Raw genomic sequence first — 13131 nt, 5'->3', positions numbered from 1 at the left:
GTTAATTTCCCCACAACCATGCATTTGTGTGAGACTTCCCCAGTGCTCAGAATGCCTCTCACCTTACATTTGTCCACCCGGAAAACTACTGTTCATGGTTTAAGACCCACTTTAAATGTCACCACCTCTTTGAGTGTACCAACAAACTTTCCTAGACAGGTATACAAGATATCTCTGCCCTGGGTCCCCTCAGCACAATGTGCTGAGGACATGTCACCAGGGACTATGACTAAGGACATACTGTGGATCTCCTCCATTAGATCATGTGTCCCTCTGTAAGGCAGGACCTGCTTCCCATTCATCTTTGTGCCCAAGTCCTCCTCAGAGTGCCCAGCTCTGTAAATGTGTGTTAAAGATAAATTTTATCACAAACAGCTGATTATTTTCCCACTGCTCCTCTTCCAACAACTTCTTTGTCTTAGTGACTTATAAACTTCATACTTTTGTGTTGTTTTTTTTTTTAAGATTTTTTATTTATTTACATGACAGAGAGACAGCCAGCGAGAGAGGGAACACAGGCAGGGGGAGTGGGAGAGGAAGAAGCAGACTCATAGCGGAGGAGCCTGATGTGGGACTTGATCCCGGAACGCCGGGATCACGCCCTGAGCCTAAGGCAGACGCCTAACAACTGCGCTACCCAGGCGCCCCAAACTTCATACTTTTGAAAGCCAAAGTTTGCCCAGATTAAGATGAGCTTCTTCCCACTCTCATGTATTAGTTTTATTTCTTGATTTGATGGGACATTTCACACACTAAAGAAAATGGGGGCAGAGTAAGTGGTAGGTTCCTAAGGGTGAGTCTGCACTTACAAGCTGCCATACCACACAGAAGGCATGGCAATGAACTGACACTGTAAACCTAACATGAAAACCTTCCTATTACATATGATTGTTACAAGTCATTCTAATAAAAACTTGGAGGAATTCTTACCATAAAATAATGTATTATTATCCTTAAGAGGTCACAATTTAATTATTTTTCCAACATTCATGAAAAACAAGAATCTGGGGCGCCTGGGTGGCACAGCGGTTAAGCGTCTGCCTTCGGCTCAGGGCGTGATCCCGGCGTTACGGGATCGAGTCCCACATCAGGCTCTTCCGCTATGAGCCTGCTTCTTCCTCTCCCACTCCCCCTGCTTGTGTTCCCTCTCTCCCTGGCTGTCTCTCTCTGTCGAATAAATAAATAAATAAAATCTAAAAAAAAAAAAAAAAAAAGAAAAACAAGAATCTGACTAGAAATGTTCCCGTTTTTCCATTTCTTCACATTTCCTGACAATTTCCCCTATCAGCAGTCCTGACAACACAAGAACAATTTGTAGCCTAACTGGGTTGTTCCTGGAAGTTGGTTATCTGGCCCTACCCAGAGTCTTGTCTAAAGAATGATGCCTTACTCAGAAACAAGTACTAGAGGCTCACTGGCCTCTAATAACATTTATTATCTATAATAAGGTACAGTTCTCAATTTTATTCTTTTATTTTCCTTTAATTAGTTTATATTTGTAAATCTTGTATTTCAAGTAGATCACCTACATACTTCAATGTGCCTTTCTTTTGGATTCCTTTTTTTTTTTTTTTTTAAGATTTTATTTATTTATTTGAAAGAGAGAGAAAGACAGAGACCGAGAGCATGGGCAGGGGGAGGGGCACAGGGAGAGAGGGAGAAGCAGGCTTCCTGCTGAGCAGGGAGCCTGACAGGAGGCTCAATCCCAGGACCCTGAGATCATGATCTGAGCTGAAGGCAGACACTCAACCGACTGAGCCATCCGGGAGCCCCTCTCTTAGATTCCTAATAGTGTCTTGAGAATGTGCTTTTAAAAACAAGCTTTGGGGGAGAAAATAATAAGTTTTGGAAGTTCTACTCTTTTTAAAAAATGAGGATATGCAAAAGAACTGTAAGCAGGGATTCAAAGAGATATATGGCCCATATATCTCACAATATTCATAATATTCACAATCTCAGCATTACTCACAATAGCCAAAAGGTAGAAGCAAGCCAAGGGTCCGACAATGGACAAATGGATAAACAAAATGTGGTGTACCCATACAATGTAATATTACCAGCCTTAAAAGAGGAAGAAAACTATGATACATGCTACAACATGGATGAACCCTGAGAACACCATGTTAATGAAATAAGCCAGTCACAAAACCAAATACTGTATGATGCCATTCATATGAGGAATTTGACTAGTCAAGTTCATAGACACGGGAGAATGATGGTTGCCAGGGGCAGGAAGCAGGAGGAATGGGGAGTTAGTGTTTAATGCGTACAGCGTTCTAAGTTTTTCAAGATGAAAATAGTTCTAGGGGTGGATGGTGATGATGGTTCAGAACAAAAATGTATGTAATGCCACTGAACTATACACTTAAAATGGTTACGACACAGTGTTTTCCATAGCAGCTGTACCACTTTTCATTCCCACCAGCTATGCACAGGGTTCCAAGTTCTCCATCTTACTTATATGTTACCACAATTTAAAAAAAAAAAAAAAAAAGGAGCACCTGGGTGGCTCAGCTGGTTAAACATCCAACTCTTGATCTCAGCTCAGGTCTTGATCTCAGGGTCAAGAGTTCAAGCCCCATTTTGGGCTCCACACTGAGTGTGGAGCCTACTTTTAAAAAAAAAAAAAAAAGGAGGAGCAGAAGTTTGGGAACGAATTAAAAATAAAAAAATAGGTAACTGGGGCGCCTGGGTGGCTCAGTTGTTAAGCGTCTGCCCTCGGCTCAGGGCGTGATCCCAGAGCCCTGGGATCGAGCCCTGCATCGGGCTCCTCCACTGGGAACCTGCTTCTTCCTCTCCCATTCTCCTTGCTTGTGTTCCCTCTCTCGCTGGCTGTCTCTCTCTCTCTGTGTCAAATAAATAAATAAAGTCTTTAAAAAAAAAAAAAGGTAACTAACCTAAATCCTAACTTAAATATCACAATCCTAAATGGTAACAATTTCTTTTAATAATGACTCAAAAGCACCATTATATCTTACAAAGCACTAAAAAATATTTCACAAACCCACCTGGCCCCATGAAACAACTCTTTCTCAAATGATCCAAGAATCTCAGGGCAATTTTCTTATTTTTATGTCTCACATGTGGCAGTTGCCAGACTAAACACCATAGGAAGTAGAACTCCCTGCCCAGCCACTGTACTGGGTAAATGCGGCTCAACCCAAGTCTAGAAGTAAAGAAAGCCCAGGCTTTATATTCTTGGAATATAACAGCACGGGAAAAATATGAGAACAGAACAGAACCTATGTAACAGGTAGTAACCTAGGAACTTTTAAAAAGTTAAAATACAGACTCAGGTCAGAGGGTGTTTACTTCCCTGCCCAAAATGCCCCATTTCCAAAGCACTGGAAGACAGAGAAGTGACCGTTGTAACTGACAAGCCCACCGATACCATGGTTTCCCTGCTCCCATAGCCGTGTCTGTGAATTCAATAGAACAACTCCTGTTCCTAGGTGGAACGCGTAGCCCAGGCAGTATACCTGTCCTGGCACTCTCTCCCACATGATCACTGGCAGCTGTAACGCTCTGTATTTGTAAAGTATCTCTACACTTACTCAGCAACCTCGTCTCCCAAATATGACTGGCCCAGTTAGACTGAAGGTACTCTAGCAGAGCATGTATGAGCAGCCCCAAAGCCCACCACCTGCTGTGGAAGCTGACGTGAAGCACTCGCATGGCCTAACATTTCCTCCACCACCTCTGAACAAGTGAGTCCCGACTTCCCTATCGTATCTCTAGGTGTAGAAAATGTGGAGAACGATGGCAAAGGAGATCCCAGGAAAAGAGGGAAAAACCATTAAATGTCGGGCTGAAGCCATACAGACCCCAGACATCCTGTGAGCAGCAAGCACCTCTCTTGAGCGCTGAGCTCGCAAAGGTAACCAAGCATTGCCAAACAGCCTTCAGCAGAAATCATCTCTGACACAAAAACAAATATCACATGAAGTTCAAGAAAAAAGCCTACGAAGCAAAACCCCAATGGAAACCTCCAGCCGTCCTCTTTTGTGTTGTTAGGTTCAACAGTTTATGACTGGGTCCCTCTCCTTCCTCTGCCTGTCCTCTTTATTCCTGTCAACATCTTCCTCTGCCCATACTCGTTACATTTCCAAAATGATTTTTCCAAGTTAAATGAACCTCACATCTATGCTCTACTGCAAATGCTCTAACCTTTTTGGAGGTCAAAATCTTACCGAGAATCCCATCAAAGCCCTCTGGCTTTCTCTGCAGGAACAGGCACAATTTCAAGGATTCACATATGTCCTGGGTCCCCTGGAGATTAAAAACCTCTGTCCCAGTGGCTCTTCCTCCCATCTCCTTTCTACATTGAATCTGAGAAACGCTTGGCAACCTACCGCTACTTGTGAAAATTATGTAACTAACAAATTTCAAGAATCCATAAGGACTCCTTTTGATGGGGTGGCCTAGCAACCTCACTGATACCAAAACTCTGAGGGGAGGTCATCTCACGGAAGCTCAAGAGGTTCAGTCAGTCTGACACACAGCAGCCCTGAAGGACGACTCCCTCCCAGATTATGATACCTGCTCCCAGTGATTGCCCTCACACATGTACCAATGTGACTTTGTGGGGACCGCTGAGACTCAGTCTGTTACAATTGGCATCAGTTGCCACCGGCAAGTCATCACAAGAACCTGACCTTGGTAAGCACATTTTACACTTGAGTGCTATTCATCCGGGTGACACCAAGCGGGGGTTGGGGAGGCAGGAAGACAGACAATGACAGCGCCAGAGCATGCTGCCAGGCACTGCCCCCCACCCCACAGGCTGCAGAAGCTGCCTCACCCACACATAGACTGAGCCTGCAAAGCCAAATTTCTGAGCTGCTGCTGAGACGCCCATAAAAAGCAATGCTATTTCTAACCTCCCTCACCATGGAAAAATACACATGCCACCAAGCAACCCAGAATCTCTGAAAGGTTTATTTTTATACACTTCCCCACGCCCCCTACCCTTACCTCCCCCACAAAAATTTTAGGTGGAAAATTTGCTAGCTTTTTAGCAGTTTGACACTACCGTGCTAGGCACGGACTGACGAAGTTCCTAGCATGTTTGATTTTAAAGCAAAATGACAAGGTATTTTTCTGATACAGCTCTGATTGAGTCTACTTTAAGAAAATAATACAGTCTAATAATAGAAGGACACAATCCAACAAATAGGAAAAGAAAATTCCCAAGTTCCCAGGCCATAGACAGAAATAAGAGAGCTAACCAGTTTCTCTTTCTGGTCTCTAAAAGCGGTGCTCCTGCTTGCTGAACTTTCTCTTCACATTGCCGACTTCTCCTAATTCAAACAGAGCACAAAGCCTCCCTGATGCCCTTGCAGAGTTTTGATTTTTTCTTTTGCTCTTCTTAACCTTAGAGAATGAGGGGAAAGCCGTGAGATGGACTTCAGATCTTGGTCCCCTGACACTGTGTATACATGAGGTAGACAGGAGGGCAGGGGGAAGAAAAGGAGAGAGAGGAAATGGGAAGCAGGAGGGCCTGAATGAGGCCTCGAGAACCCAAAAACTCTTTCAGAAGCCAAGGGGCAACCCAGAACTGGTCAACCCGGGATCTGTTCCGGGACTCCTCCCCATGGGAACTTTGGTGTCACTTCTCTAAAGACAAACTCGAAGGCCAGAGAGGCACCAACCCACCACTGTCCGGCTTCTCACACAGACAAGAAGTTTTAGTGCTGCCTCCGAATGATCCTAACCTAATTGTAAAGCAGAGTTTAATCCTCCTTCAAGTTAGGGAAACTCCAGCACAATATGGTCATTTATACCATAGCTCCAAATGTTTTTGTTTGATCACATTTTCACAGTTTAATCTATTTTATTACACATGCCAAGGAAACATCTGGAGAAAATAAGCCTTGCTTTATTTACCAGTATAGAAAGCAGGAACCTACACTCAAAGGTGTCCCTTCTCCCAGCACTACTGATCCTCGTTGAGTTTCCTTAAAAGTTTAAATTTAACACAAAGCCAGGAAGTTCAGGTCAGGGATGTATGGCTACCATCTAAAGTTGTTTTTTTTGGGGGGGCGCCTGGGTGGCACAGCGGTTAAGCGTCTGCCTTCAGCTCAGGGCGTGATCCCGGCGTTATGGGATTGAGCCCCACATCAGGCTCCTCCGCTATGAGCCTGCTTCTTCCTCTCCCGCTCCCCCTGCTTGTGTTCCCTCTCTCGCTGGCTGTCTCTATCTCTGTCAAATAAATAAATAAAATCTTTTTAAAAAATAAATAAATAAATAAAGTTGTTTTTTTTATATATATATTTTATTCATTTATTTGTCAGAGAGAGAGAGCACAAGCAGGGGGAGCAGCAGAGGGGGAGGGGCAAGCAGGCTCTCCACTGAGCAGAGAGCTGGATGCAGGGCTTGATCCCAGGACCCTGAGATCATGACCTGAGCTGAAGGCAGACGCTTAACCGACTGAGCCACCTAGGCACCCCTAAGGTTATTTTTCAATGCTGGAGCATCTTCCCACTGGGACCACAGGTCTTATACCAGAAGACTTTCACACTGCTCCTTATTCCTCACCATCTCCTTCAGATCCTTTAAGGACCTTAAAGGAAACCAAAAGGAAGGTGGGATTTTCCCCATCTGAACCTTTCTTATCTGTGCTGAGAGCCAACCAGATCTAAGTCTGAGGTTTCTTTCTCTCACGACAAGGACGGGAAATGGTGTGAAAAGCCTGAATGAATGATTTCTTCACCTACATCCTAGAGGCATTGTGCTCAGTCAAGTCACCAGTACCAGCATTCCATCACACCAGGCTCCAGCAAGAAGATGCCTCATGAAACTCCTCAGCAAACCTCCTTCACCCTGAAAGAGGACAGAGAAATCCATGCCTCTGCTCCCTCTTTTCCTCTGATCCTGCCAGACAGCACATGGTCCTTGGATAAGAACTAGCATTTGGATGGCAAATAACTGACATTTTATTGAACTCCTACTGTGCATGAATGCTGAATTAGGCATCTTCACAATAATTCCACAAGATAAATATTATCCCATTTAAAGATGAGAAAAGCTGGGACTCAGAGAGGCTTAGGACTTGTCAGAGTAAAATGGTGAAGGAAAGTGGCACGGATAGAATTTGAGCCAAAGGCCATGTTTCCAACTACACCTTACAAATGTGATACAGCCAAGAGGTATCTGTCTTCAAATTTATCGAGGAGCTTACAATTTTAAATTTTAAAATACATTTAATAACAACCTAAACATGGAGACCCAACCCCATTTTAGAACCAAATCCAAAAAAATCCACTATACAGTAAGACAGGCACATTCTGCAGTTAGTGCAAAAATCCAGACCTCCTTGGGCTTTCCTAGCCAAGCAGTTGGAGCAGAGTTGTAATGCCACCTGTCCATCTTATCAGCACTTAGGAATGTCTCACGGTCCAGCTGTGAGCTTTGAGAGACGGAATTTTACAAGTAACACAGCAAATATAAATTCCAGGACAGTCAGCTGTAAGAACCTATTTTAGAGGCGTGAAAGTTCTTGCAACACCTCAGAATCCAAGTATGGTGCTTGAAAATGACCCGAGATGCACAAACCAACACGCAGGTCTGCACACAGGGATCTGTTCCTTAACCATTCCAATGTTCATAGGGCGCAACATAGCCTTGTATTTAATTTAAAATCCATCTACAGTAATGTAGTCAAAAAAAGACTGTCATTACCAATTTTGAAAGTTACTTAAAATAAATGACAGAATGAGGTAACCCCATGTATGGTGGGAAATCAGGTTCTTATGTAATTTGCAAGTATATTTCTACTTTTGTCGAAATTCTGTAAGTCAAGCTGCACAGTCCTTAGGAGCATAGCCCAGTGGTATTTCAGTTATCCTGTAAAATTCTATTTGAAGATAGCTTTAGTTTTTGGTGGGTAAGGTTAAAGAGGACTGTATCTGAGATGATGAAAGAGTAACTAAACTGTGCCCACACTCTCTTCGGCTCTGGTAGAGATGAGTTGTTGCCTCCCACCTTAAGCTGGTGGTGGGCACGCCAAATCATGGAAGAAAAACAGCACAACTCATCAACACTCACCAAGTAAGGGGAGCCTGGGTGGCTCAGTCGGTTAAGTGCCCGACTCAGGAAAGAAACACATATGAACTGCATTCACTCAACAACAGAGAGCAATTGTAGCCAACATGGACTCAGAGTGTGTGTGGTTTGTTAAATACTGCATGCTTTGTAGCACCTACAATTTTGGGAAGGTTCCAAACTGTGAAAAGTCCATTTAAATTCAGGGGTCTGTGTGCCTCAGTGAGGAAGCACATTAAATCATTCCAACTGCCTCATCTACTTTCAACTGCAACCATAAATAAAGAGCTTGGATATGCTCTGAGAGAGTATCCAGGGTGGGAATCTTCATCAATTCATTTCATTTGACAAAAGTTTTACTGAACTCCTGCTTTATACCAGGCACTGCTTGAGGTCCTGGGGGAAAAAAACAGCAGGAGGGAAAGAGGGAGATTCTTGCCCTTATAAAGCTTACGATCTAGTAAAAAACTTGGAATAAACAATGAGTCATACCTGGCACATTAAAATTTAGGGAAAAGTTGTACTTTATATTTTATAGACTTTCTTACTTTCCTGAAGACTCTCATGTATTTTTTCATTTAATGTTCCCCATAGACTGACAGTTAGGCAGAACGAGAATCATTAAAATCAACTGAGTTGACAAAATAGAGGCACTGAGAGGTGAAGAGGTACGCCTAAAGTGAAAAGCTGGTGGCGGGCAAGCTGAGGCAGGGTAGGATGCTCCTGGTACCCTCCCAGCACCTTCAATGACTGCCCCCCCACCCCCCCCAAAGGCTGGCTCTGATTCACTCTTTGGGTCTGAGGATGTCCAGAGATGACCAAAATACATAGGTGTCACCAAAGCTTCTACTTCCAGAAAACCCAATGCCCAGCCACTTACACCTACTCACCAAAACAGAAACACACAGACACACAAATGTAAAACCAAATGCAGTAAATTAGGAAGTCAGCCCCCTCTTCACAATAACAAACCACACGTGCTACCAATACAGAGAAAGAAAAACCTGACCACCTGATGTTACAACAGCTAAGAAAGAGAAAGGAACCAGTATTTATTTAGTGTATGCTATATGCCGGATGCTGTATTAAGTATAATGGCCCCTTTATTTCTCATGGCAATCCCATTATTATCCCCATTTTATAAAGTAGGAAACCAAAACACAGAATTTAGAATGACAAATAAAGAATCCCATTTCCCACTGATCTTCAATGTTTTTAAGTATCTGGACATTCAATGCTCAGGCTCAGCAACAAATATAAGTTGAAGAGTAGGATCATTTTTTTTTTTTCAGTAAATCTAGAAATACGTATTCTATATACATTCACAGTTCAAGGTGCATTTAAAAAGAAAAGTCACAATTTAATCTGATATGCAACTTTCCTCTGATCAGAAAAAGCTAAATTAGTAAGATCGTTTTCGTGCCTAGAAATGGCATGACTTTCTTGAGAGGTAAAGCATCTCGTAACAGTGCCGTGACAAGCTCTGCTTCACAAACATTATCAGAGAGAAGAGTCTTAAGTTTTACTCACCTTTTAAGCTGTATGAAAACTGAGGTGAGTTCTTGAAAATGGTCCAATCAGGAGACAACGGTGTGATGTTACAAATATAGAGCCTGAACTGCTAAAATGAAAAATAAAGAATTTCAGCAAACCATTTCTTGGGTTCTCTTAATGCACCACCCTCCCTTTCCCCGAATTCCAAAAAATAGTTGAGGACTACCACAATAAAAGCCACAAATACCAAAATGAACAAAATAAGAACACAAAGATAAACATCAAATAATAAAGGAAGAGAGAATTATAGCAAAGAATCTGAGATAAGGTACACTGAGGTAGGGACAAAATCTCCCTATCGGTTCTCCAGCAGCCACAAGGGGCACCCTGTTCTCATCTTCCAAGCAAAAGAGACACAACTTATTCCTCTAAACACACAAACCCTTTCTTCAATGAGGGCCCAAGAATAAATCATGAACAATGTCCTTATTGGACTTGGGGTTTTTTACATCATAACAGTCTGAATTATCTTGTGAGCACACGGATCCACGCAATCCTTCACTGTAAAGAGAGGCAGGCCCAGTGGCACCTTTTTCCTCCCATGAAATGTGTTCAATTTTGTGGGAGCAACACGGAGCCCTGCTTAGTGAAGACCCTTGGGGGAACATTCATGGTTCTGTCTGCACGGCTGTCTTTACACCTGCCCTTCACCCTGTTGTAGGACATCCTCCAGTTTGGTGCTCCGGACTTTGTCCGGGTCCAGTTCACACAACCTGCCATGATCATTCTCATCCCACCCTGATGTGTATGCTCTGTATGCATCACACCATTCCAGGTCACGTCAGGTGACGACCTTGCGCCCTACAAAGCAGTTTCAGGTAGACTCAGTCAACTCTGCTTCAGATACCACAAGCACTTCTCGGCACCCAGCCTGCCAATGTGTAGGATTACACTCCTGTCCAAGGTTGAATAAGCCACCATCTGTCTAGCTCGTGTGCTGTAATGTACTCTCCAGGAGACTTGTCCCTGAAAGTGTGTTCCTACCATATGTCACTCCTGAGTGATCAGCCAAGGCTAAGACATCCAGATAAAAAATGACTGTGTCTAGCCAGAGTATCCTGTGGATTCCTGGGAAGGTCCACCCTGAACACACGAGCCAAACACCTTGCTGTTTGTATGTAACTCCTTAGTATCAATACTATGAACCCACAAACATTACTTTCTCCTGTTTACTATCTACTAAGAGAATAAAACAATCCACCTTTGGTTTTCTAAACAGTAGTTTTCATTCCTCAGCTGGGATTGCTCTCATCAGTCTTCCTAGGATTCAAATGTTCAGACTTAATTGGAAAAAACGTCAGTGGAATACTAGAAATGTACTGTGGTGGGCAAAATTACTCTTGAGGGCAGGCAGAACCTGTGACTTGCCTCTAGCCGACAGAATGTGGCAGAAGTAATGAGATGTCATCCCCTTGATCAGGCAATGCTATACAAGACTCCATCTCAGCCGACTAGAGAGTGACAGACCCCCTTTTTATCTCTGAAGAAGGAAGCTGCTATATGGCGACAAGGACTGTGAGGAGGCCACACAGCAAGAACTGCAGGGGCCTCCTGGAGCTGAGAGGCCCCCAGCTGACATCCAGCAAGGAAACAGGAACATCGGTCCTATAGCTACAAGGAAATGAATTCTGCCAACAACTTAAATGATCTTAGAAGTGGATTCTTCCCACTCATACCTCCAGATGAGAACACAGCCGAGACCACACCGTGACTGCCAACTTCTGAGATCCTGAGCCAAGAACCAGTTGAGCCATGCCCAGACTCCTGACCCATAGAAACTGTGAAGTAATTTATGGGTGTTGGTTTAAGCTACTAAGGTTCTGGCAATTTGTTACTCAGCAACAAAAAATAAACTTAGCTTAGTAATTAAGTATAGGGATGTATAAAATACATATGTATATATTATATGCATACATAATTGGTACAATAGAACAGTCCTTCCTATCTGCCTCATCCATCAATAAGTGAAAATTCGTTTCTCCTACTTGACTATGAGCTCCTGGGAAAGAACCACATCACCATCACCCTGACATCGCCTTAGACTCTGCAGAGTACATGGCACATGGGAGGCCCTTACATTTTTTTAAATAAGCCAAATTAAAAGAGTTATGATTTGTCAATCTCTACTTTACTGCAATAAGGCCAAAGCAATGGGATTTATGCAAACCTTCAAAACAGAGCTCAGAACCTCTAAATTAATTTCAACTAGGTGGAAGGCACTTAGCCCCATGCTCTACCCCCAAATGATGAATCCACAATTTCTCCAGTACTGGTTATTTCATTTTACCTGTAAACTTGAGTCAGCACTTAGAAATGTTTCTCAGCAGTCACTACTTTTGCCAAATATCCTTCCCACTTTTCTGGCATTTAGCTGTCTAATAGCTAAAGGTTAAAAACAAAAAGATCCCTAAGAAATTTTCCAAAGGAAGAATTTGTTACTTGTTCTTAATTTCCCATTCATATCAATAATTCATTCCCAACCAAAATGGAAAAAACCTGTAAAGGTCAAATAACCCAGCTCTAATTCTGAAACAAAATGCTAATCCAACTTCCTGACAACCTATATCAAAAGTGCTTTAAGACTGACTTTCTTTTTTTTTTTCTTTTTTTTTTTTTTAAGATTTTATTTATTCGACAGAGATAGAGACAGCCAGCGAGAGAGGGAACACAGGCAGGGGGAGTGGGAGAGGAAGAAGCAGGCTCCCAGCGGAGGAGCCCGATGTGGGGCTCGATCCCACAACGCCGGGATCACGCCCCGAGCCGATGGCAGACGCCTAACCACTGTGCCACCCAGGCGCCCCCTGACTTTCTTTTTAAACAGATGATTTTTAATTCTCTTAAGCGAGATTTTACTTAAGCCCTGCTTAAAATAAAAGTTGAATATGTAAATATATTCAGTTTCTGCTATCCTTAAGAGATAAATTGTTTTTTATTACAAAGAAGATTGTGACTAAAGCTCTATTTTAGATTTTCAAAGGACTGGTTAAATAAGATATTTTAAAACATTCAAATCAGTTAAATTACTTAAGAGACTACAAAATAAAAATTTCATTCATTACAGAAACCTATCCTACTCTCCTGAAGTCTATATGCAGGATTGTACAATATATTCCCACTCCCTCATAAATCACTCAGTAAACCTTAACATTATCTCCAAGGTTTATCCTCTAGTGCTGAGCTTCTCAGGCAGTTTTCACACTCAAGCCAAAAAAAAAAAAAACAAAAACAAAACTAAACACACCAGTTCCATGACATAGGAGGCAGAGAATTTCAATACATTCACCTCTTCTTCTCAGCATAATTTTAACTCTCTTGGGCCCAACTCTACATGTGAAAATAACCAATGACCCACAACAAGAAACAGGTCCAGTTTATGGACCCCACCCAGTTGCGTCCACCCTCAGTTCTAAGAAGTACATGCCTTTTCCCAAACCAAAACACGCTCAACACAAAGTCCAGTGCTTCAAAGAAAGAAGACTGAACATTAATATCATGCCCCCACAAAGGAAATTAAGCCTTCAGTGGAATGGTTCA

At 42.7% G+C, this 13131-nt stretch overlaps 1 protein-coding gene across 4 annotated transcripts in view; it reads right to left on the bottom strand.

Annotated features, from left to right (window-relative positions):
• LDLRAD4 (low density lipoprotein receptor class A domain containing 4) overlaps positions 1-13131 on the bottom strand; it is a 417333-nt gene that overhangs the window by 347398 nt on the left and 56804 nt on the right. For all 4 annotated transcript variants that reach the window (XM_087857498.1, XM_087857497.1, XM_087857495.1 and 1 more), the window contains exon 2: positions 9574-9664. Coding sequence is in view for 2 of the 4 variants with exons in the window: in XM_087857495.1 (XP_087713621.1) it covers positions 9574-9664 (91 nt within the window). In the remaining 2 variants the exon portion in view is untranslated. The remainder of the gene's footprint in view (positions 1-9573; positions 9665-13131) is intronic.

This window comes from Ursus americanus, chromosome 30 (genome assembly GCF_024610735.1).
Source record: "Ursus americanus isolate L20-20 chromosome 30, mUrsAme1.1.p, whole genome shotgun sequence".
NCBI classification, from domain to species: domain Eukaryota; kingdom Metazoa; phylum Chordata; class Mammalia; order Carnivora; family Ursidae; genus Ursus; species Ursus americanus.
The sequence above is the reverse complement of the archived record's forward strand: the minus strand, read 5'-3'. Positions and strand labels throughout refer to the sequence as shown.